Genomic DNA, 26,260 nt, shown 5'->3' on the forward strand with positions numbered 1-26,260 from the left:
ATTATGTTTAGCCAAATCGATTTGCTCTAGAACAAATAATAGATTAATTAGACCAAAGATTGCCCATTTGATATACCCAAAATGTTTAACCACTATCTACATAAGAGTCGTCACAAATTACTGAAGAACTTGCTGAGATAAAGCTGCTCTCGGCGGGTACATGAGCACTGAATATCCGCTTAACAACTACATTCTTGCCTAAAAAAACTAAAACTATATTCTGTGACACAATAACTTTAGTAGACCTATTTGTAAAATTATAGTGGGTTTGCTACTCCACCATTGACGCTCGCTGTGAGAAATTCTGCCAGTATAGATCCGGCAGAAAGAAGTGATATAAATTGTAAAACGGTTTCCGTGTGATATCGGTAAAATATCGCATGGCTGGAAATGGCTCTCAGCCAATCAGATTCGAGAACCAGAACTAACTATTGTATAAAACTTGTTTAGGTTAGCTGATTACCTGAAAAGTTCATAGATATCTTCTACAGTTCATACTTTTTCCGACAACCAGATGCAATGAAACCTGTTTTCCTGTCTGTTCATGTGACTAACTAACATTAATTTATTACAACCTCTATAATTTGTAATCTGTTAACGTCTTGAGGTCAACAGGACAAACATTCATGTTACATTTTTGTGACAGCATCCAGTGAACCATAAATGAACAAACCAACCCCAGCTTCTAATCCACAAGAAAACAGATTTTCGTCACAAATGCCACTCATACCCATTCATAAAGATGACAAAATGCCAGGCGTCCTCTCTGCTGCGGCACAACATAAACTCTAATACTTCTTATTTCTTTACCTCTTTCCCCTTTTTCTTTTCCATTTGCCAACCACTTTCTTCTTTTCCCCTTGCTCAGTCTGTTTGGCCGGCTCTAATCTTGTTAGACAGAGAACAGCTTTTTTAGTGATTAGGGTTGGTCATCCAGTGAATTTTATTGGCTGGCAAATGGTGCGTATCGTATACATTTATCAGGAACAATTGGTCTGGCTGCGAGGACTGCAGCCTCACCTGCCAGCCGGGATAATAGAGAGACAGAGAGAGAGAGAGAGAGAGAGAGAGAGAGAGAGAGAGAGAGAGACTGCTCTGGCTGACAACAAATTACAAATAACATCAAATGAAATTATTGATTTGTCAATTCAGCCGTCATTAATAGGAAACTCTAATAGGAATCAGCTTAATTTTCAGTATTACATGTTAATTACAGCATTAGTGTGCATCTTTTAGTAGTCATTATGAGCATTATGGGATTTAATTGCTCAGATGAAGCTACCGCTCTGGTTTAGCAATAAAAAACCACAACAGTCAATAGATCTGCTGCTAATCTATAAATAACCTTCAGTTTTCACTTAATCAAATGTGTCCTACAAATGTGCTACTGTTAGTGCATTCTCACAGGCATTACCATGTGTGTGTGTGTGTGTGTGTGTGTGTGTGTGTGTGTGTGTGTGTGTGTGTGTGTGTAAGCTCTCAGAGTAATTGCTTTCATCACACTAGAGTCACGTGTGGCCAGGTTAAGCCATGAAACTGTGATCCATTCTTAATGGAAATGTGTTTTCATCATGTTCTGACAAGGATAAAACATCAACTAACAGCATTGTGTTGTATATATTTTGTGGCCTTTGGCTTATTTGGATTATAGTGCTATCATACTATGTGTCAGTCATTTTCTGATATTTTTACAAAACCTTTTCTCATTAAAACCAGTGAAAGGTTCCAGTGATGCCAGTGATCCCATTTCGCAGTGATGCCACAGAAGAACCATTTCTGGTTCCCCAAAGAACCTTTCAAAAGAACCATTTTTTTCTTAGTGCAAAGAATATTTTAAAGAATATACAGAACCATTTGAACAATGGAAAGGTTCCATACTCTTAAAAATAAAGGTTCCAAAGGGGTTTTCACAGGGATGCCATAGAAGAACCACTTTAGGTTCCTTAAAGAACCTTTCAGTACACAGTTCTTAAAAGAACCATTTTTTTACACTCTTAAAAATAAAGTTATCAATAGTTCCATGAAGAATCTTTAACATCCATGGGACGTTTCATTGCACAAATGGTTCTTTATGGTGGAAAAATGCTTCAAATGTTCTTCACGCTAAGAAAAAAAAAAATGGTTCTTTTTAGAACGGATCAATGAAAGGTTCGTTGGGGAAACAAAAACGGTTCTTCTATGGCATCACTGCGAAACACATTATAAGTGATAGCGTGAAGAACATTTTAATAATCTAAAGAACCTTTTTCCACTATACAGAACCTTTTGTGCATTTGAAAGGTTCCATAAATATTAAAGGTTCTTCATTAAACCTTGATTTTTAAGTGTGGGAGGAACAGTTTAAATAATAACAACAATTACAAAGGAACAAACAGAAGTACTTTGTAATATTTGATTACATGTTCATGTCATAATGTACAATAACTGCAATCTGTTTTATACATGCAAAATGAATTCATAATCTCTCATAATAAACAGAATAAATGACTGAGAGGTTTATAAATAAAATGCTAGTAAAAGTACTAGTCATGACTTCAAGACTTGCCAATGATAATCACAAAAACATTCAGAAAATGTTTTTCATTAATTAACAAATGCCCGTCATGTATTTTAAATGATTCATTTCTTTTTATTAATAGCTCTTTGTGTTTACTTTGGAAATCTATCCACATCAAATGAATTACACAATACTTTAATGACAAACACTAATATACACTACTGATATATGGACCCCATCGCCCCATTTAACAGTCGTTAGATAAGATCATTTTTTGACATTTGTGCTACTCTTCTGTATCCAAACTAACACACGCACACACACACACACACACACACACAACATATACACTGAAGAGATTTCCAATGGCGGTGTTCAGAGATGTGCAGGTGAGAGCAGTTGTGCATTGCAGAGTTTCTGCGCAGCCCTTCCAGGACACTGCAGTTCAATGAAATCTCAGAGGGGCGGCAAGAGTGTGTGTGTGTGTGTGTGTGTGTGTGTGTGTGTGTGTGTGTGTGGTAAGAAAACAAAAGATCAGGCCGATCATTTATATCACCATCTTTGTAAAGAAGTGGATTTAATTCACAGTATATCATCCATCTTCATTTCATTCAGTTTACACATCCTCAAAACCACAAGGACTGGAGGCTTAGAACGGAACAGCCTGGCGTTTTCTGCGTTCACTACATGCAAGGCCCTTTTTATCAATATGCAAATCGATCAAGATAAAATTACAATGAGACTTTATATGCGACATTACACGCTCATACCGTCGTTGGCTTTCAGATGGCAAAGCTCCGGGGAGAATCTTTCAGACGACGGCTCCTAGAAAAGAATCAGAACCAAATAACACCCTCGATTTCTCTTGGTTTGTGTACCTGAAGTAATGGCATCCCATGCTAAGGTGTTTTGTCATCTCAGGCCTGATAAATGAACAAGACATTTTTGTTGGTTTTAACTCAGCAAAAGGCAGCAGCAGCAGAGACATGTCAGTGTGCGCAGCGCATCTCAAGTGTCTCTCTGTCTGTCTGTCTGTCGGTCGCTCGACCGCATCGTGTAACCAAGCCTCCAACGCTCACATGATGTATGACACATCACAGCATGCAGAATTACATTCATACATAACCCAATCATTTTGTCATTTAGGAGGAGCTGTAAAAACCACGTCGGCTCTTGCAGAAAATGCACGGGAGAATGAGAGACGGTGAGGGAAGGGGGGGATACTGCAGTACATATAAGGCAAGAAAGATACCAGTTCATGTTTTATTAAAGCTTTGCTCTTTCAGGTCCAGTACAGTCCATTTAGATTGCTCTGGTCTTTCATTTCTCCACAAAGTTGTACAAATCTCAGAGGAGTCCTGGAATGCTTATCCAAGGAGAGAGGGAGAACTGAGAGAAAAGGGAAGATTGCACTGTACAGCCAAGCCATTCCCGTCCGCCCCGTCCAGAACACCCCCAAATGGCCGTCCTCCCGAGGGCCAACCCCTCAGGATGATCCGAACTGTTCTTTGTCCTCGGTGACCTTCGAGTCATGCAACATTCCCTGGTGTTAGTTCTTAAGCGTCGGGAGGCGTCGGTGTGGGGTGACGCATCAATACTCGAGCAAACGTCGCATAGATTTCATCCCCTAGCTGAAATTGTCCAGATATAAGTTCTTAAACATGCAATGCTTTCCCTTCAAGCTCAGAAATGCAGAGAACGTCTCCTCTCTGTGCACGCATTTGCTTGTCATAAATATACGGTGGCATAATCATAAAGAATCATTCAAATGGAAACAAATGACATCTTGAATAATGCACCAGATGATTTTAGGCCTTAAACCAGTTCGTGACGCCTGCTCATACACGCTTGCATTGTCATAGAGGGTGGAAGAGATACAGCAGGCGTGGGCTTGTCAATGGTACATCAATCCCAAAAAGAATCTATCCGGCTTACAAATATTGCTGGAACTGTTCGGTGAAAAACCAGCACCAGAGCAGAAAACATTGCTGAGGACGAGTCATTTGTTAGCAAGAAAAGATGGCTGTCCTGTGTAGGAAAAGATTATTTTTCCAAATGATAGAGAAGGAAGAATGCATTATGCCATTTTCAGTTCATTTACAACGAATACAGCTAAAGCAAGTCTGGACGCAGTACGCATAATTCAAGCAATAAATCTGCTTTATGGATATGGTTATATTCTTCAGAATAGATTTTATATGTATATATGCATATATTTATATACAAGTATGGCACTTGATTACACTTAAGCGCGAAAAAACAAGTCACCAATGAAAGCAGAGGGCGCTTTGGTGTTGAAATTAAGGAGATCACAGACTTTAAGCGTTTGCAGCAAATTCACCCCTGCTCTCTCTCTCTCTCTCTCTCTCTCTCTCACACACACACACACACACACACACACGGACACAACAGAAAATCTGCAATGGAGTTAATCACATAGTCTACGTTAAGGTCAATGGTGCAGTACAGGCAACCGAAAAGAAAGAAATCATAGCAGAAGCGATGAACGGTGTGTCAAGACTCTCCCGATGTGCGTCGCGTCACACAAACTTTTTAGTGCAAGACGTATTTACTCCCTTCAAGTACAGCAGAGCAGCTTCTTCGGTCACACTTCACATGCCAGTGTTCACGTCACACCAGCTGTCGCCGAGCCGCTCGTGGTTTATTGTAATGAATCGTATAGCATGCATTCTGTGCAACGCGGACAGTGTCATGTAAAGTGTCACCGCAGCTTATAGAGAGGCAATACGCATTCGGGTATCAGCATTTGCTCTTTGTGTACGTCTCAGAGTACAAACGTTGCTAAAAAGTTGCATTATACAGTAGTGAACCGCTTTACAAACGTGTTTGTCGTCCACAGTTGTCAAGGAAGTCTTTAAAACAGTAACAAAAAAGTCCTACCCCGTGTTCTTGCAATTCATGAACCTTACGTGGCGACGGCACTCGTCCACGCTCTCGATCTCGGCGGCGCGCAGGCTTCGGTTGCTCGTTCCGCGCGCTTACACGTAGGCGGAGTCACTGGACTGAGTGCGGCCGAAATTGGGCATACTCATCCGGGGCAAATCCTTGTTCCGGATCTCGTAGATGGACTTCCTGCGGGCCCTCACGCCCCTCACGGCCGCTTTGATCTTCCTCCAGCCCAAGTGATTGAGCTCAGCCAGATTAAGGACCACGCAAAAGCCGCTGACTGCAAACATGAAGACGAGGAACACGGTTTTCTCCGTGGGCCTGGACACGTAACACTCCACCTCCTTGATGCACGGGTATCGATCGCACTCGTACACGGCGGGCACGTTGAATCCGTATAAGAAATACTGGCCCACCAGGAAGCCGATCTCCAGAGCGTTTCTGAACACCACCTGAATGATGTAAAACCTGGAGATGCCCTCCTGCCGTCTCATTTTGGACTTGCCCGGTTTCTTGCCCGAGCTGGTCAGTTCTTTTTCCTCCATGCAGTCGGGCTCGGCTTCTTTGGTGGAGTTCTCCGAGTTCTGAAGTACTCCGTTCACGATGGTGTTCTTGATCTTTTGGTTCTTGGCCTCCTCTCGTTTCAGGGAATCCTGCTCCTTGTTATCCAGCGTGAGGAAGACGGTGGCGGTGGAATAACGTCGCTCCTTTTGCTTGGCCGACTGATGGACCGAGTACGTGATGAAGCAGAGACTCGGCGTGCAGACCATTATGATCTGAAAGACCCAATATCTGATGTGCGATATAGGGAAGGCTTTGTCGTAACACGCCTGGTTGCAGCCCGGCTGTAAGGCGTTACAGACGAACATGGTCTGCTCATCGTCATACACCGTCTCTCCCACTATAGCTACGATTAGGATCCGGAAGATCACCACCACAGTTAGTAGGATCCTAAAGAACAAGCACACACAAACATAAATGTGTCAATATACGAGCGGTGGGGAGCTGTCCGGTGCTGAAACTGAGGTGCATCCTCAGCGCTTTATTTCAGCACCGCTTCAACCTCGCTGCTTATGGATTATGCAGGTGTCACTTGGTGTGTCATGTTTAATAATGTGTTTTCGTGAATTTGGGCACAGAACATCACACCTCCCAACATGGCTTGAAACGAAATACAAAATACGCACAAACAAATAGGGTGCTGAAAATGTGGTGCATTTTCTTTTGTTTTAGTTTCAGTTCAAATATGTTCCTATATATTTTACGTATGTGTTGTGCAAATATGTTTTGGCATATATGAGCCTATATTAATGATCGTAGAGTTGGAAAAAAGCATCACTTTGCCTCAAAAGGTGGCTTTAAACAAAGCAATCTATTATGAATTAATCAATCTTTAATTCATCTATCTACATTCTGTTAAGAGAGCTGTATAGATCGACGCGCGTTCACAAGCACTGAATGATGCATTCTGTTACATTTCTCTGTCGTTGAATAATGTGATATTGTACGTTTGATTTTCTACGGCGTTTTCGTAAGTGAAATAAGCGGTGACGCCTTGTTTGTGCACACCTGGCAATAATCATCACTTTTCGTTCAAACGTGGCTTTAAACGTAGCAAAAATACATAATATAGAGGTCGGATATTCAAACGGTATAAAGGAAAGGATATTCAGTGTGTGTGAAGGGTGCTGTCCAGTGCTGAAACCAGTCGACTGGATGCAGTTGCTTTTTATTTTCCATATTACGCAAATATTCTTTTTTGATATGTCATGCTTGTTTGTCATCTTATTTCCTACTGTATTATGTGAAACAGCTGCGTTTGCAAGTATAAAAAGCGTCATTTTTCCTCCAAAAACGCGCCGAATCTCGGCGTCACCTCGACACATTAGCTCTTACCTTCCGATCATAGTGGAGTGCTGCTGGACAGCAGCCTCCAGGAGCCTCTCTAGTATGGTCCATTCCCCCATCGCTGCTCATCCGCAGACTCTGATCCAAATCCAGGGAAAAACGTGAATATTTCCTCCTATTGTCCGCCGTTATCGGGAGAGCGCATGGATGAGCTGCGCCAGCTGTGGCAGTGCTGATGCTGGAAGATGCCACACTTCTCCTCGTCTTCCAGTCTGGAGTGGAGTCATGTGAGCCCTCCTATCTTCGATCTCCACATCAGATTGATGGTGTGGGTGGAGGGCGGCGGGCTTTAATATGGCATCAGTGCCGTGGAGAGCCCTGCTGCGTCATATGAGGCTTTATCTCGAGCTGCGGATTTCATGTGTGTGATGTTCATAAGCAGGATTCGGTCCGGTGATGGTGAACTCTGCACTCTGTCATGGTGGGGGGAGCGGAGGTGACCTCCACTTTTTTTATTTGGGGGACTGAAGTCTCATTTACTTGTTGCTGTGTGTTTTGAAAGACGACACAGCTGTTGGAGAGCAAATGTCCTTGAGTACATTGAGGACCTTCAGCTCCGCCCTGTTCACATGAAGCAGCAGTGTAAAACAGCGCTCGTGCTCTGGATACAGTGAGGTGAAAGTGTCAGCTGATTCTCTGTTTAAGTTAAGACACCTTTGGCCCCGCCCATCGAACGCCCGTACACATGCGCAGTTCTACCAAACCGTCTTCCTTGCTATTTGACTATTTTAAGGGACTACAGTGGGCCAAAAAAGTATTTGTTCAATTTGACAATAATAATTAATAATAATAATTTCTGTCTTTATTTCTAACACCACATCTATTGTTTTTATAATTTTAAATGTAAAAAACTTAAATAAATATCAAGCCTGGAAAGTATGCTTGAGATTTTTAAAATGAATGCCACTTGCTTTAATACCTTCTGATATCTGCTGATTTGATTAACTGGGGTTAATTAAAAGGCATTTAGTTAATCCAAAAAAATTTAAATACAAATTTTATATTGTAATCTTGGTGATAGCATCTTCTAAAAAGGTTTAAGTTTTTATCTGTGGCTTTTGAGACAAATTATGACCTTTCATTAAAATGTAATATTGCAATTTAATTCATTAATTAAATGATTAGGAAAGATTACACCAAAAAGCACGGCAACAATAATGACTGTTTTTAAACAGGTTTCCTAAACACTCTCCCACCAGCCACACAAATGAATAGTCCCGCCCCCAACTCACACCATTGGTTGACTCAGTAGTTTACATGTAGGAGCACTCAAACAGGGTCACGGTCACTTTTCAGAAAATCAAACTACCAACATATTACTTATAGTTGATGCAGCATAAACTGAGATACAAGAATATATTTTTGAAACTGATTAATTTATTTATTAAAATTTCACACTTTTTAATTGTGAATGGCTTACATTAAATGACAATAATTGTTTTTTACTTATTATGCAATTGTTAAATTATATTAAAACTCAATGAAATGATGTTATTTGTAATGGAACGCTGATGGCTGAAAAACATTGATTTCATGGTCAGGGTCAATAATGCGGGTGCATAAAGAAAATAAATGTTTAAAGCCAGCAATGGCCATGATGCAGTTACCAGACCAGCTCAGACTTGAGGTTACATTCTTTCTTACTGAAATAAAAATGGCAGGTTTCGATACCAGTCCCATTCTAACATCAGGAAGAAGGAGAGATGAACAGCTCTGCAGGAGAGAACAGGCTGCTCACCTCACGAATGTGTCTGGAATATTCAATGAAACATCTGACTTTGCACAAAAAAATCGTGACGAACTAGATCAATATGCTTCTTAAAAAAAAAAAAAAAAAGATTTACATTGATTTTCCCTCAATTTTGAGTTTTTCTATCAGGTGTTCAGAGCTTAATGCTGACATGATTGACTGGACTGTACATTTACAGATTAGCTTTGCTCAATTATCAAACAAGTTAGTAAAACACATAAAACAAATACACTGAAATGCACTGCTGAATAATACAGATGCAGTAACAACGTTTACAATATTTTTAAGACATGTTTAAGAGAATGGATATGAAAATCTAAGCACACACACTTAAGAGGGTTGCTCTGTGTGTGTGAGGGTTAAATGAGAAAAGCAGTGTGGGGTTCATCACATGCTCAGATTTCCTCACATATGGCAGAAGCACAGCGAGGCATTCAGGCCTTTTTCCATTCTTGATCTCGCACACAAATGAAATATTTACAGCCCGAGTCCAACCACAGCGGCTGTCAAATGTGCTTCCTCCACCACATGCTGAGAGGCGGCCCTGTCTGTACAGCCCATGCTGCCAGCACAAACTTGAAATTAAAACCAGGCAATTTTGGCTGGTGAAGGTTCCCCTCAGGACTGCTGGGAGGGAAAGAGAGAAAGAGAGAGAGAAAGAAAGATACTGAGGGAGAGAGGGAGGCTGTGCACAGGCAGTGTAAGTGGGCCTTGTGCGGTCATCACATTATTAACAATCTTTAAAAAAAAGCTTGTTTTTTATTCATTGTTTATAAATAGACAGACAGAAAGAGAGATAGATAGATAGATAGATAGATAGAGAAACAGATAGATGGATAGATGGATAGACAGATAGACAGATAGATAGATAGATAGATAGATAGATGATAGATAGATAGATAGATAGATAGATAGATAGACAGACACAGACAGACAGAGACAGACAGATAGATTAGATAGACAGACAGATAGATATAGATAGATAGACAGACAGACATAGATAGATAGATAGATAGACATACATACAGACAGACAGACAGACAGACAGTCACTGTCATCCTCCTCCTACAGAGGGCAGCACTGAATGACCTGCTGTAGCTCTGAAGGCTCTCATCTCTCATGTTTCACTGCATGGCTCTGCAGTTCTTGACGGAAGTCCCACTAACACGACACCACAGTCTCCGGTTACTGCTTCCATTCAAACTCAGCAGAATCTCATGTGAACTCAGATTTCCTCTCATATCCTGCAGCTAGAGATAAAAGACAGCTCTGATTCTTCAGACAAAACACGTCCCATAACCTGCCATTAGTTTTTAAAATAGCAACATTTCCACTTTAATATTCATCAGAGATGATCACTAGAGTGATCCCTCTCTCAGAGCATCACTCAATGCTTCACATACATTTAACTGTAAAAGAAAAAACAAATGTAAATAGATTAAAAGTAAAAATTCTCTCTCTATTTATATTTTATTTATATAAATATATTTATTTATACACTTATAAAGATTTATATTTTCCTAGTTAGAAACAAACACCAGAAACAAAGATTTTTTATTTATTTCAGTTAACATTTATTTTATTTCAAGTAACACATTTTTTTATAATTTCAGGTTTATTTAATGATAATAACCCTGTAGAAGATGAAGCTGAACATCAATTTCTTCAAACTTCGCCAGTTGGAGATCACTAAAATTAACATTAAGAGGTGTGTGAACGCACAAGTATGATGTCAGACACTGTAATTTGCTCCGGCTCCCTTCCTGTTCGTCGGAGTGATGAGATAGTTAGCAGATTATCATCACTCAATGGCTGGTTGTCTAAGTGGTGTCCGCAGAATAATATAGGGTTCATAGACAATTGGAAAAGTTTTTGGGGCAGACCTGACCTGTTAAAAAGAGAGGGTATTCATCCCTCCAGGGGTGGTGCTGCTCTTCTCTCTAGTAAAATGGCACATAGTCTTAGACCTGAAACATGACAAACTGGGGCCCAGGTCAGGAAGCAGACAGACTGGCTAAACCGACTGTCTGCTAGCTGTCTCACGTCATAGAAGTCAGATAAATCCCAACACATAGACACTCTTTCACCTAGATGTCATCACATAGAGACTGTGTCTGTTCCCCGATTTAGTAAATACAAAAAACTCCCAAACCCATTTAAGGGTAAAAATTTAATTGATGTTCAACAAATAAAAAACAGATATAATTCAGATGAACAAATGATAAAACTTGGGTTGCTGAATATTAAAACCCTTTCTTCCTAAAGCACTTATTGTAAATTATATTATCACAGATAATATTCTATATGTACTGTGTTTGACAGAAACCTGGCTAAAACCAGATGATTACTTTACTTTAAATGAGTCCACGCCTCAAGGTTACAATTATCAACTCGAGCCTCGTCTGAAAGGCAAAGGGGAAGGTGTTGCTGTAATTTTTAGTAATATCTTCAGTATTACTCAAAAGTCTTTCAAATATAATTCATTTGAAGTGATGGTGCTCTATGTAACATCTAGTGTACAAGATAAATCCCATTTGACATTTGTGCTGGCTACTGTATACAGGCCATCAGGGCACCATACAGACTTTATCAAAGAATTTGCTGATTTTCTATCAGAGTTAGTACTGGCTACAGATGAAGTCCTAATTATTGGTGATTTTAATATCCATGTAGATAATGAAAAAGACGCATTGGGATTGCCATTTACAGATATTCTAAACTCTATTGGAGTTAGACAACACGTGTCAGGACCCACTCATTGTCGTAATCATACTTTAGATCTAATATTGTCACATGGCATGGATATTGATGCCGTTGAAATTCTGCAGCAGAGCAATTATCAGATCATTATCTAGTCTCGTGTATACTACATTTAACCAAGGCTGCAAAACCACCTCTCTGCCACAATTATGGTAGAACTATCACTTCTACCACTAAAGATTGCTTTATAAATAATCTTCCTGATCAGTTTCATCGCCATAGCATACCAGAAAACTTAGAAGAACTCAATGTTACAACAGAAACTATTGACTTTCTTTTCTCCAGCACATTAGAGTTGCTCCTTTGCGCTTAAAGAAGATTAAGGAAAATCGTCCAATGCCGTGGTACAACGAGCACACTTGGGCCCTTAAGAGAGCAGCCAGAAAAATGGAGCGCAGCTGGAAGAAAACAAAACTAGAGTTTTTTTGCATTTCGTAGAAAGAAAGCATTTTTGCATACAGAAAGGCCTTAAAAACGGCTAGATCTGCTTATTTTTCAACTCTCTTAGAAGAAAACAAACACAACCCTAGGTATTTATTTGATACAGTGGCTAAATTAATGAGAAATAAAGCTTCAACTTCTGACATTTCCAAAGAGCACAGCAGTAATGACTTTATGAACTTCTTTACTTACAAGATTGATAATATTAGAGAGAAAATAATAACCATGCAAACGTCTACCTACAGTATCGCATCAGACAGTGCATTGTAGTGTCCCTGAGGAAAAATTCCATTTGTTGCTATAGGAGTGGAAGAATTGTCTAAACTCGTTAATTCATCAAAATCAACAACATGTATGTTAGACCCTATACTGACTAAGCTACTGAAAGAGATGCTTCCAGAGGTCATAGATCCTCTTCTTAATATCATTAATTAATCTTTGTCACTAGGATACGTACCGAAAACTTTTAAGCTGGCTATTATTAAACCTCTTATTAAAAAAAACACAACTTGATCCTAGAGAATTAGTCAATTACAGGCCAATCTCAAATCTACCTTTTCTGTCAAAAATAGTAGAAAAGGCAGTATCCTCACAACTATATTCCTTTTTAGAAAGAAATAGCATATTTGAATTGTATTGGTGTGGTTCAAATCATACTTATCGGACTGTTATCAGTTTGTAGTAGTAAACGAAGAGATGTCATATCAATCACAAGTTCAATATGGAGTACCGCAAGGCTCAGTACTAGGACCGTTGCTGTTCACTCTGTACATGCTACCTTTGGGAGATATCATTAGGAAGCATGGCGTTCGTTTTCACTGTTACGCTGATGATGCTCAGCTCTATATTTCTTCGAGCCCTGATGAAACTTACCAATTCACAAAATTAACAGAATGCATAGCTGATTTAAAAAAATTGGATAACTAGTAATTTCCTACTATTAAATTCAGAAAAAAAAAAAAAAAAATTATTCTAATTATTGGACTAAAACCTCTGCACACAATAACCTAGAATACTGTCTAACACTTAATGGCTGCTCTAAGTCTTCGTCGTCAGTTAGGAACCTGGGTGTGCTCTTTGATACCAATCTTTCATTTGAAAGCTGCATTTCCAGCAACTGTAAAACCACATTCTTCCATCTTAAAAATATATCTAAACTACAATGCTCTCAATGACAAATGCAGAACAGTTAGTTCATGCGTTCATGACCTCAAGACTAGATTACTGTAACGCTCTACTGGGTGGTTGCCCTTCTCACTTGATAAACAAACTCCAGCTGGTCCAAAACGCAGCAGCTAGAGTTCTTACTAGAACCAGAAAGTATGACCATATTAGCCTGGTTTTGTCAACACTGCATTGGCTTCCTGTTAAACATCGTATTGATTTTTTAAAATCTTGCTAATTACTTACAAAGCACTACATGGTTTAGCTCCCCAGTACCTGAGCGTGATCTTAACGCATTATAGTCCTTCACGTCTATTGCGATCTCAGAATTCAGGCCAGCTGATAATACCTAGAATATCAAAATCAACCACAGGCAGTAGATCATTTTCCTTTTAAGCACCTAAACTTTGGAACAGTCTTCCTTACATTGTTTAGGAAGCAGACGCACTCTGTCAGTTTAAATCTAGACTAAAAATGCATCTCTTTAACCTGGCATACACATTACACATAACACATTATCTATTTATATTTTCACATCTGTTAAATGATTGTTAGGCTGCATAAATTAGGTCAGCTGGAACCAGGAACACTTCCTGTAACACCAGATGTACTCATTACATCAGAAGAAGAATGTCATCTACGCTAATATTAGTCTCTCTGTTTATCCCGAGGTTTACCGTAGTCAGTCGGATCCGGGCCGTATCCAGATCAGATGGAGGACCTGTGCCTAGACAAAACCATTTCCATACCAGCATGATGAATCCAATCTTCAAACAGATGGAACTGGATTAAATATTTTGACTGTTGCCATCCCAATCTGACCATGACCCTGACAATGCCTTAATCATAATCACGCACTGTTCGTTGTTGTTCAGGGGTGAACTGGCCCCCCGACTGAGCCTGGTTTCTCCCAAGGTTTTTTTGTCCATTTTTGTCACCTGACCTGATGGAGTTTGGGTTCTTGCCACTGTCGCCTCTGGCTTGCTTAGTTGGGGACATTTGACATTCAGCTTGGTATTGTTTTTGTTCTGCCTGCATTGACACCATTGTATGCAAACTGAACTGAGCTGGACAATGACATCACTGTTTTCTCCAGCGCTGCTGTATAGATAAATGAACTAAATTAATAACTATTGATTTTTACAAAAGAATGAATCAATACTGAGCTTCCTTAAGCTGGACAATGACACCATTTTCTTCTAGAACTGCTGTGCAGCCAAAAATATTTTCCTGTTATCACTGTAAAGCTGCTTTGACACAATCTGCATTGTAAAAAGCGCTATATAAATAAAGTTGACTTATCCATTCCCTAAACCGTGGCTAACGCCCCCTGAAAAAGCCTAGTGATGTCACTGATTCTACAGTTTCTTGGCCTGAAATTGACCAATTGGCCAGATTTGTTTTGTCCCACGTATTGACAATCAGTATGGAAAGCCTGTTTCCGCCACAGAAAAAAAAAAAAAAAAAAATTAAAAAAAAAAATGACAAAAGGTAATTGCAGTACACTCACTCATGTGTTTCAACATTGTGAACTCAGACATAAGAATTTTATCAGAATCATTTAATTTTTCATATTCAAACAGCCTGGGAGCAACAGATACAGAGAGGAAGCAGGAAAGTGTTTAAGGATGCGTCAGGTTATAGTCACACAGAGAACCGACCGTACAGTAAATGACGTCAAAAACAGTTCACGTTGACTAATACAGCTTAAATGAAAAGATGTGAAAGTGAGGAATCTTCTGGACACGTCGGGCTCGTGGTCTCAGCACAGCGGTTTGCCGTGCCTCATGTTCTGAGCACACTTTCGGCCCAGGTTGGCCCCCTCCATCAGCAGGTCGGCCAGCCGGTCCAGGCCGACGCAGACGGTGAGCGGGGCGATGAGGCCGTAGAGACCCCCCAGCATAATGCTCAAGGGCCATCCCAAAATCAGCAGCACCAGCAGCCATATGACGGCCCAAAAACATGTGCCACACGACATCCTCAGCTGCAGAGAGAAAAAGAGTTTTTCAAAGACACTGCATAAAGTTCACCGAGCAGCACTGTTCTCCAGAGAAACAATCTGACTTTAATTAGAATACAAACACAGTCCTGCCCTCAGAATATTAATACTTCTCTGAAATAGCTTCAGTGCTAAAGAGAGCAGGAATTAGGGGGGAGTGCTATACTATTGTAGTTTTTAATAATATTTTGAATTAGTTTAAAATACATTTTTGGTTTTCATTTCAGTTTCATTCAGTTTTAATAATTTTGCTGTGTTTTTGTCATTTTTATATTTTTATTCATTTTATTTTAAGTTAGAGTTGTTTTGTTTTTTTTTTTTTTTTTCAAGTAACAAAAATGATTTTCATAGTTTTAGTTTAATATAATAACCCTGGCGAGATCAGATCCGTCAGTTTCAGGTGCTTCAGTGCTCATCCATCTGAAAGCCCTTCCTGCCTTTGAAGACGTCTGGCCACAACTTCAGATTTCTCAGTGAGATCAACATCACGGTGAGCTTTAGATTCAGAGCTTCCGAGGGAGCGCTGGCAAGAGAATCCGGCTTTCAAAGAAAAATATCAGGAACTACGTCAGCCTCACAAAATCTGAGGAACCACAAGCAGGAACGACATTTCCTGAAGCCTTGATGGTGAGCTTGTGGAATATGCAGTAACCCAATTATTAATTTGTCGTTGTTAATGGTACACTATGTAACTTTTGGCTCTCTAGCGGTTAAAAAGCAAAACTGCATGCATTTTGCAGAAGAACGTTGTTTAGGTTGTGAATACTACTCATAAAACATTCACTACTAGAGATACAACCAGGTTAGATGGAAAGGATCTCAAGCTGACTAGCTGAAGACGTTACTGTAGCTTCACCCATTAATAGACACGATACTAACTTGAAAATAAATTCCAGCACAGCTACAACGACCATAATGAAATGAACCAATAGATAATGCTTTACAGTGAACTCTGTTAGAGAGCTACATATGGCAATTCTTCTGTTCAATAAAACACCTTAATCACCTATTGAGTAATAAAAACCACCATCTCCACATCTCTTTTACAATATATTTCAAATCAATCAGTTCTCGTCATCTCTGAAAATCCAAGCTAGTGTTGATTCTGGTTTTATTACGAGCTCCAGCAGACTTTCCTCTGTTCTGCGTTTGTTTAAAACAGGCGATTCCCTGGAGGTTGGAGATTTAGCGGCTCCATGTCAATCTTTCTCACCCGTTGTAACAACTAATCTGTGTCACTCCCACACCAGACGTGCGTCAAAGCAGTCGGAGGAACTTTTCCCTATTTACGGATATGACGAGACGCACACGGGCGAGTGACGCATGTACACAATTTCCTGCGAAAACCATCCCATCAGGCTTACCATAGTGAATCAGAGTAAGACCAAAACACACGCTTTAGAAGGATTGATGATGTATTGACTTAAATGTTGTTAATTTTAAACAAGAAAGTTACTTTATTCAATATTATTATTAGTTACATTATTATTAATTCATTGTTAGTTCACAGTGCATTACCTAATGATACAAGTTCTGATTTTAAAAACGTATTAGTAAATGTTGAAATTAACATTAATTAAAAATAATTGTGGTAACACTTTAGTTTGGGTTCCAATTCTCAGTATGAAAGTTATTTATTATCATGCATATTACTATGATACTGGCTGTTTATTAGTATTTATAAAGCACATATTAATGCCTTATTCTGCATGATCATATTCTACATCCCATAATCCTACCCAATATCTAACCTTAACAACTACCTTTCTAACTATTAATAAGCAGTAATTAGGAGTTTATTGAGGCAAAAGTCGTAGATAATAGTTAGTAAACAGTGAGAATTGGACCCTGATCTAAAGTGTGACCATTGCACAGAAGTATTGTTCACTGTTAGTTCATGTTAACTAAACTAAGTTGATCCTTGTTTTAGTGTTTCCAGTACTGCCTTAGTTTGTTGTGAACAGAAACCTTTATCTTTGTGAACTTTTTGAAAGATGAAAATGTTGCAGTACATCAAGAGACACTCATTAAATCTGTATTTCATGTTATTATAAAAATGTGATGAATGTGCAGCAAACTGAGACTCTGGAATAATTTCAGTTGATAACAGGTAACATGCTGAAATGTAATGAGGTGCATTAGCTTTACCTTCTTGGTGAAATGTGGCACATCTTACCCCACTCCCCTCATCTTGATATTTAACTGATAGTTATGATGTACTGAGGTCACTATGGGGACATGTAAACAATCCAAAAAAGGGTTTTCACCGCAATGGCACAGAAAAGCCATTTTGGCTTCCCCCCCAAAACTTTTTTCTCTTAGCGTGAAGAACATTTTAATAATCTACACTTAAACAACCCCTTTTCCCATGATAAAGAATGTTGTGTGCAATGGAAAATGTTCCATGGATGTTAAAAGTTCTTCATGGAACCACAGATAAATAAATAAAGAACCTTTTTAAGAGAAAAGCTTTGGGACAGAGACAAATTTAACAGCAAATTTCATCATTTTAAAGTAGTTTTGATTTGGACATTTACACACTAAAATGATGCGAACAAATTAAAAAAAAAACAACATTAATAGTATTAAAAGAAAACTAAGAATATGCTTTTTGACAAATCTGAAGGCATGTGATCAGTGTGCGGTCTACTGCCCTAACTGACAAACCTGTGGTTTAAGGAAATCACATGTTTTTCTGTCATGTTCTGCTTTAGAGTGGCACAATCTCATGTGTTGTTTTAAATGTCCAGATATTCATTAGGCCATTTTCAATAAATATTCTGTAAGCTGATGAACACTTGACATGGAAAACACATTTCAAATCTGCATTAAAAGTTGGACCTAGCTCATCCTGTTGTGGTACTGACCAAAAACTGGTAGTCTTGAACTCTTTAAAATGAAAGAACTTACTGGGAGTGTCTCTTGAGTTGCGTGAAAAAAAAATCGTCCTTGAAAGGTCTGTTAATGTTTCCTCGACATCCAAACCACCCAGTTCCTGTTGCCAGACGCCAGAGACCCTGATGAAGGCAGTGGAGTTCCCAGCAGTAAGTCACAGCACTAGCAGCACCGAGGACAGACGCTCGTGAGAATGGACGCCTTTCACGAGTTACACAACCAACACATTCATGTGATCGACGCTCAGATATGTGCTCAAGTTCACCCTTTACAGGACACGGCTATTATTGTTAACTAAAACGCAAAACCATAATAAAAAAAATAAAACAAAATAAACATTATCCCGAAATAAACATTAACTGAAATAAAATATAAATTTTGTAAAGTACTAAAACTAAATGAATAAAAATGACAAAAAAAAAAAATTTCATTTTCGTTTAGTATAAGTACTAAGTTAACTAAAAGAAACTATATAGAGATACTAAAATAAAATATAAAAAACTTTGAAAAGTACTAAAAAAACTAAACTAAAACTAAGTTAATAAAATTTATCTAGAAATTAAAAAAACTAATATGACAAAAACAACAAAATGAAAATGATTTAAAATGAAAAGTTTAAATGAAAACATAAAATATGTCCTTTTCATTTAGTTTAAGTACTAAATGAACTAAAACTTAAAACTATATAAAGATACTAAAAAAACTTAAAATATAAAAACTTTGAAAAGTACTAATATAACTAAACTAAAACTAATTTAATAAAATTTATCTAGAAATTTAAAAAAACCCCGAAATGACAAAAACAACAAAATTACTATAAATTTAAAAATTACAATTTATTTTTGTTTAAATATTAAGTACTAAAATATCAAAAACTTAAACTAAAGACATTAAAAAACTAATAAAAATGGCAAAAACAACAAAATTACTAAAACTTTAAATGAAGAAATTCTCACTTTTGTTTAGTTTAAGCTGAAGTACTAAAACTAAACTACATGAAAACAGAAAATATAAAAATAAAATCTTACTCAAAAGTCTTCAGTTATAAAGTGTTAAGTTAATCTTGTTAACAAAAACTATAATAGAATATCACGGATACAGGATAATGCCGGTGTCTAATGGAAAACTGGCCACGGAGATACAACACATCTGATTTTTAGTAAAGAAAAAGGACGTGGTGTAAGATAAATGAATAAAAGCATGACTTAAAGAATGCAGTTTTAATTACATTTTATTAAAAAACTCCTCTTACAAAAAGGTAAATTAACATCCCAACAATCATTCCTAAAAACACAACAACAGAAAGAGACTCTCTAGGCCTCTTGGTCCTCGTCACTGTCCCCGCTGTCGCTGTCTCTACCTGGGTGTTCAGGCATTTTAGCGTGATCCTGCTCCTGCTCCTGCTCCTCCATCTTCTTCTGCTGCTCCTCTTCCTCAGCGGCAGTCTGCTGCTCCTCACTGTGACTCGGAGTCTCAGGACGCTCTTCCTCGGCCTCCATGGGCGCCGCTGACTCCAGCACCTGACGAGGAGGATCCAGGAGGTTCTGCTGCAGAAACAAACAGTACGATGAATCAAACAGCATTTAAGGGGGAAGAAGTTTACTGTTAGTGGACATCCTGCTGGAAGCCGCGTTTAGATGAATATGTAAATATGTGCAGCACACTTTCCTCTCAATAACAAAATAAACACAACAGAAGAAAACAGCAGTTGAGAAAGCATCTGATCGTAGTGATGTGGATGTTTGCAGCAGCTCTGCGATTCAGCACTTCAGTCACGTCACGTTTATTTAGAGCAATTTATACAATAGATTGATTTAAAGCAGCAGTTTTACAGTATTAAACATGAAAAACAGTGCCAGTGTCTCTTTCAATTAGAATTACAGCTTCAGTTTCTACTATAAAGCGTCTCTCCAGTGTGTTCATGTTTTTACTCGTGTCTGACCTCGACTGACTGAACAGAAGAAATGAACCAGAGAAGATTTACACCTCACAGAAGCGGTTTTAAACTCCAAAAAAGAACTTCATTTTGGCCTGATTTTGTTCGAAATGACATCAAACCAGTTCGTTCTTCGACTTCGCTTGAACTCTTTGACTTACTATGGCAAATTCTGTTGTCCACTACATCACACTTAACTGCATCTGTATTGTTTTGTCCTCTTAATAAAGTGAATAATTAGTGATTCGTAAAACTCATTTATTATTATTATTTTTTTTTTGTCAGCAGGGTATGAGGTCAGCAGGAGCATTAGTCAACAAGAGACCAAAATTGACACTTTTTTATTATTACATGCTACTGATCTTATTGTTCACGATTCATTGGTGCATATTTGTCATGAATTGGTCATCAACATGATCATGACCAGAAAAAAAATTCAAAAAATTCTTGGAATCAGCAGCTGAAAATTGTGATATTAGAATAAAACTACATGTTTTAAAATGACCGTAAAACTATGATTCAACAGTTTTACAGTTCAAATAATACAAGTTTTATAACATAATAAACCTCACATGTCAGCCTGATAAATGATTATGTATGTTAAATACAATTGGTCTGAACAAAAAGGCAGATGAGCTGAATGAAAACACAAATCTCTGACAGTAGGTGGTGCTTATGGAAAAGCAGAAATACAGCGGCTACCCTGGTTAACCCATACGACAAATCAGTGCTGTGCTTATACACTTCTTTATTAGACATCATATGGAGGCAAAATGAAAAGAAAATGCCACTGAAACTTTTCTGCAGACAGTTTCCTTCAGATACACATTCTCAGATTTGCACAGAAGCACGTGAATGGCCTATTTAAACGGGACAACGGGAAAATTGCAGGTATGAATAACACTAATAACTTGCTCTTCCTCTGACATGAATTCTGGTAAAACCAAAACAAAATATTCCTACAAGAATTAAATTTTTTATGAATTGCCAACCCAAACCTGAAATTACACTGTACAAAAACAAAAACTGACCCAACCGGGCCCGAAACCAAATTAAGTGTTGAGTATCGTCAGACTCGGGATGGGTCCAGGCACTCCAGCGGGAGTCTGGGAAAGGAGCTCTCTTTCCTCATGCCTGCCCACAGCATTAAAAAACACACACATCCCATGTGAATTCAGCCAATGAGTTCAAACCATACAACAGACCAGATGACAACGAGCAGCCGTTTATTTCAGAATGTCACGCTCATGTTCAGCTGCAGTGCAATTTTCACAGTACAAAAAGTCATTTTTATTGATTTCTCAACAAACTGGCAGTCGCATTTGCTTAACCTTCAGAAAATGTTGTGGTTACACTTTATTTTAAGGTGTCCTTGTTAAAGTGCAATTATGCATAATTTATAGTTATTCCTACATGTAACACGATGGACATTGCAACAAAGTATTACCAATGTCATTTGATCAGATCAAACTAAATATTATATGAGCTGCTTTATTTTCTATTGCAATACAGTTACCAAAACTGTTGTGATTACAGTAAAAACATTGATTTGTGTGATTTATTTTCAAATAAGATTAAAATAAGACCTATCACTTAGTTCACAATAACTTTGATAACAGGGTTGATCATTTATCATCATATATAAGACAGTATAGTAACAAATATCTTACTAAAGACTTTATTGTCTTTATTGCTTAAGTCATGGGACTTCAATTTATGCATGGAAACATCTGACCTGTTTTAAAGCTCAGGCATCACACTCGAGAAATATGTGGGAAAGTACGAGCACACTTACTTGTCTGTACTGCTGTGTGCTCTGAATCATGTGCATGTACATGTTGTAAACCAGGTTAGCCATCTCTGGCATATCCTTGACCACCTTATCGGGCTGGGCGGAACGCTCCTCCGTCTAGATGGAAATAAAGAGAGAGGGAGAGAGAGGAGGAGCAGGCTTCAGCACATTTTTCCAGGAAACAAAAATTCTCTTTTGCTTGGTCACAAGGCTGAAATGAAAAACAATGCGGCAACATATATAGAGAAAACCGACTGATATAATTCAAACCTAGTGATATAAATGTGATGATTTGTTTTAAATTCACAAAAACAAATGTCTCGCCACATGCAACTCGTGTCATAAAGCTACAGAGGAGCACACCAGCTGAACGTGGACTAAATCCGATTCAATCTGGAACTTCACATATATCTGAACATGACGGCTCTGTTCAGTCTAAGTTAGATGGAGTGCAACAGTTCTGGAAGTAAAAACTCCTTTCATTTTCTTTTTAACAATAACTTATAAAACCTGTAAAGACAGCCCTACTGTGAGCTCTGAGGTCGTCCATCGGTGGTATAAGCTTTTGTTAAAGCCCTCAGCCTGCAATATTTCAACTTATTTTTACAATAATTGTTTAACAGCTGAATTTGTGGTGAAAAACTACATTACCCATGATGCTGTACAGAAAATTCCACCAATCAGAGTCGCGGCGAGTAAAGCTTTTTAGTTCCGCCCACTCCCATGAAGCACCATGAATGACACAATCTAGCCGTTCCCCCTACACTCTCAATATACTTAAATATTTGTATAAACATGCATGTTTCCATAGATATAACTTCATATGAATAGTTTTATATTTCTCCATTGTTTTTAATTCGATCATGGCAATGCTTCATGGGATTCCCTCATTAAAGCTCTTAAGTACACAGTTTTTTTTACCTTTCTCGTTTTGCCCAATTTCCAATTTTTTTTTTTTTTTTTTTGGATCAAATAAATATCTGTAATGTTGTGCTTCACCTGTAGCTGGCTGGTTTGGTTCATGGCTTACAACACTAATGCACTCTACTGCAACTGACTGATTTTTGAAACTCCAATTTCTCCAGCCATCCAAGAGCCCAGCCCTAACAACAGCAATCGTGAGGCGTGAAGTGGCGTCTGTGGTATACTCACAGAGCTGTAGTATTCATAGGGCCGGATGTGCAGCTGCAGGGGTCGAGCGGTCAGCTGGCTAAAAGCTGGCGTCAGCTCATAGCAGTTCTGGAACAGAGACACTCGAGCAAATATGTAGAGGCCGAGCCTCGCTCGAGACATGGCCACAACCAGACGCCGCACGTCTCTGCGGGAAGAGGAAACAGGAGACAGAAAACATCAGTTACTTCCTCACCTCGAAATCTGTGGATCAGTCGTATTTTAGTATCACTCATATACTATTAGTGTTTTGTGTTAATATTTTGAATTAGAGTCTATTTTTACATTTTGTTTTCACTTTAATTTTAGTTAAAGTTTTAGTCATTTTTTTGTGGGTTTGTGTCATATTTATTAGTTTTTTACATGTCAATAATAATTAATTTTCATTTATTAGTTTTAGTTTATTTAGTATTTCAATTTAAACTAACAAAAAATGAGAAATGTTGCCTTGGTAACTAGCTAAAATAAGTTTTTTTTATTCTGAATTTCAGTTACTTTAATTTTAAGTAAAGAAAATGGTTATTTGTATGGTTTTAGTTCACAATAATAACCCTGCTGTAGATCAGACTGCTTAAAGCGTTTATAATTAGGAAGGGTTTGGAGTCACTGCTACACCTACAGATGCAGCTAATACTTTAAACATGACAAATGGTTTTAAACATGTCTTGGCCTATTTAAAAAGTGATTTTTGTTACATTAACTACATTAAAAAAAAATGAAATTGTTTTAAATGAGTCATATTTGTCAATTTAAAGTGATTTATTGTTATTTTAAACTACATTTTTAAACATGAATTAAACAGTTAGAGGAAGTGCTCACCTCAAATGTCCTACAGCTTTGGTGCGGACCAGTGAGAGGATGATGTAATCGTTCTGTTGACCCTGAAACCTGTCCACTGTGGTCACCTAAAACACATCAGACAGTTTTAAAAAGAGTTCAGTGTCTCTTCTTCCTCTGAACTGAAGAGGATGCGCTGGTTGGAATCTTGCTGTCTTGGTTTATTGGCAGACATCAAGCTTGGCACTTAATGAAGGTTTGCACACTACTGTGTGACCATTCCTGAAGTTATGGACTGTCACCTCATCCTGTTGAAGTGCAAATCAGATCGAAACTCTCACGCACATCTGATACACCTTTTTTGTGATTTGCGTTCTGGAGCCAGAGCCTGTTCTCGGTCAGGTGAACTGGAGCCTGTCGAGAACTGACCACGTGTTTCCAGAGACTTGAGGAATGAATACTGATGTAACACTGCTATGTGTTGTTTACCTGACTATAAGAGTCTAAAACAACACTACAAGTTGTTTCCTCATGTTGGAAATAATGTTGGAAAGGTCATGCGTGACGTAGGTGGAAGTACCGCGGTAAGGCGAAAAACTGTGGTTTTACCTTTTTTTGTAAAGGGCGTTTGACTTAATCTTTACACGTTCAAATTTGTAAATTTGTACTTCCGCCTGTGTCACGCGTGACCTTTCTAAAGTGATTACGTAATGTGTGGCGCATCGCAGAGCAGTGCAAGACGAGCATTTGTGGATAAAAAGTATATTTTATTTTTTTTAGAAAATGGCCGATGGTTTCTCTAGATAAGACTCTTATTCCTCGTCTGGGATCATGTAGAGCTCTTTGAAGCTGCACTGAAACTGACATTTGGACCTTCAACCCGTTGAACCCCAGTGAAGTCCACTATATGGAGAAAAATCCTGGAATGTTTTCCTCAAAAACCTTCATTTCTTTTCGACTGAAGAAAGAAAGACATGAACATCTTGGATGACATGGGGGTGAGTAAATTATCAGGAAATGTGAATTCTGAAGTGAACTAATCCTTTAATGTTCTGCCATAACGCTTTAATCTTGACGTTGACTAGTTGCTGATCATGGCTTATAGAGGGCGCAACAGCATAAGCAATCTTTAAATTCCACTTTTACGCTCTTTATCCAAGTTAAAATAACAAATATCAATCGGATGAATGCAAGTTTTAAACAGCTTATTACACGTAAGTTAATCGCCATTCTAAACCTATGTGCTGCTGTGTTGTATCGCACACACAGACAGTAGCGTGCAGATCACACGCACAAAATCATTCAGAAATGTACTATCAACACTGTTCTGTGATTTAGCAATAAAATAGCTTAGAAACTGAAAAGATCTAGCATATATTTCTTAGCAACTAAAACAGCTTCACTATTAGTAGTAAGACGCTGCCAGGCAGAATTAATTCACACGCAATCGCTCTCTAACTAATGCATTCATATAAATGTAATCTTTACTGTGCTGCTTTATCTGTATCTGATTTAGAACGAGCAGAAATCTGTGAGAAATGTAATGACCCAAAGTCAAGAACTGATAAAAATAAGCTGTTATGTACAATAGCCTAGTGGGCAGCGCTGCCTCACATGCCACAGCTGTGCACAAGACAACCCGTGTTCAGTCTCAGCTCAAGGTTCAGGCTTATTTGCTCATTAATGACGTCATCAGCAACTAGTTGACGTTGACTTAAAAAAATCTGAAGTCGTTCAACCCATACTATATAATACATACAGCTTGCCGTGAGTGTACTGCATGTATCCGGGTAAGGTTTGAAACACTTACAGTAGTAATATAATTCGTTATTACTTATAAATTCATGAATTAACTCAAGTTATTAAATCATTTTAATAGAATTATGAAACCTGTGAGGTTTTGTTTAATTTGTAACAATTCTAACAAAAATCGAGAAGATGTGAACAAACTCTGGGTCTAGTCATGACATAACGGCTGACATGATAGCAGCGACAGTGTTGTATTTAATTTCCTGTGGCTGAGTGTTAAAATAGGCTGGTGTCTCATTATAATTCTGCTCTTCTTCCCTCACAGTTGCTAGAGCGCTGCCTCTCAGCAGATGGTGTCCAATGTGAAATTCATCAGTGAGACTTGGGGACCGTGGACACGTGCTCTCTGCCCGCTGCATACATGATGTGCATGCTCAAGTGAGAGTGGCCCATTTCTGTACTGAAGAAATGTTAAATGCTAATGAGGGATTGGGCTGATCTCATCCGCAGCCAGA

At 38.4% G+C, this 26,260-nt stretch overlaps 2 protein-coding genes across 3 annotated transcripts in view; both read right to left on the reverse strand.

Moving 5' to 3' along the window:
- Positions 1-2,367: 2,367 nt before the first annotated feature.
- Positions 2,368-7,905, reverse strand: LOC127499045 (gap junction delta-2 protein-like). Its single transcript, XM_051869129.1, has 2 exons — positions 7,301-7,905; positions 2,368-6,355 (listed from the first exon to the last, which is right to left on the reverse strand). The coding sequence occupies exons 1-2, from the start codon at positions 7,369-7,371 to the stop codon at positions 5,497-5,499; spliced, it is 930 nt and encodes a 309-aa protein (XP_051725089.1). The 5' UTR covers positions 7,372-7,905; the 3' UTR covers positions 2,368-5,496.
- A 7,068-nt stretch (positions 7,906-14,973) lies between these two features.
- aqr (aquarius intron-binding spliceosomal factor) overlaps positions 14,974-26,260 on the reverse strand; it is a 57,326-nt gene continuing 46,039 nt past the window's right edge. The window contains exons 32-36 of one of the 2 annotated variants that reach the window (XM_051867807.1): positions 24,039-24,124; positions 23,202-23,367; positions 22,053-22,166; positions 18,337-19,865; positions 14,974-15,411 (exon numbers count right to left, since the gene is read on the reverse strand). In XM_051867807.1, the coding sequence (XP_051723767.1) occupies positions 19,635-19,865; positions 22,053-22,166; positions 23,202-23,367; positions 24,039-24,124 (597 nt within the window). In that variant the 3' untranslated portion in view covers positions 14,974-15,411; positions 18,337-19,634. Of the gene's footprint in view, positions 15,412-18,336; positions 19,869-22,052; positions 22,167-23,201; positions 23,368-24,038; positions 24,125-26,260 lie in introns of both variants that reach the window. The other variant, XM_051867806.1, reaches the window with a different exon arrangement.

This window comes from Ctenopharyngodon idella, chromosome 17, assembly GCF_019924925.1.
Source record: "Ctenopharyngodon idella isolate HZGC_01 chromosome 17, HZGC01, whole genome shotgun sequence".
Classification (NCBI taxonomy): domain Eukaryota; kingdom Metazoa; phylum Chordata; class Actinopteri; order Cypriniformes; family Xenocyprididae; genus Ctenopharyngodon; species Ctenopharyngodon idella.

What these genes read in the sequence shown, in the direction of transcription:
- LOC127499045 (XM_051869129.1), bottom strand. Translation starts at nt 7,371, where the DNA reads ATGGGGGAATGGACCATACTAGAGAGGCTCCTGGAGGCTGCTGTCCAG. An exon ending in CACTCCACTATGATCGGAAG is followed by an intron (nt 6,356 to 7,300) that starts GTAAGAGCTAAT and finishes CTTGTTCTTTAG; the next exon opens with GATCCTACTAACTGTGGTGG.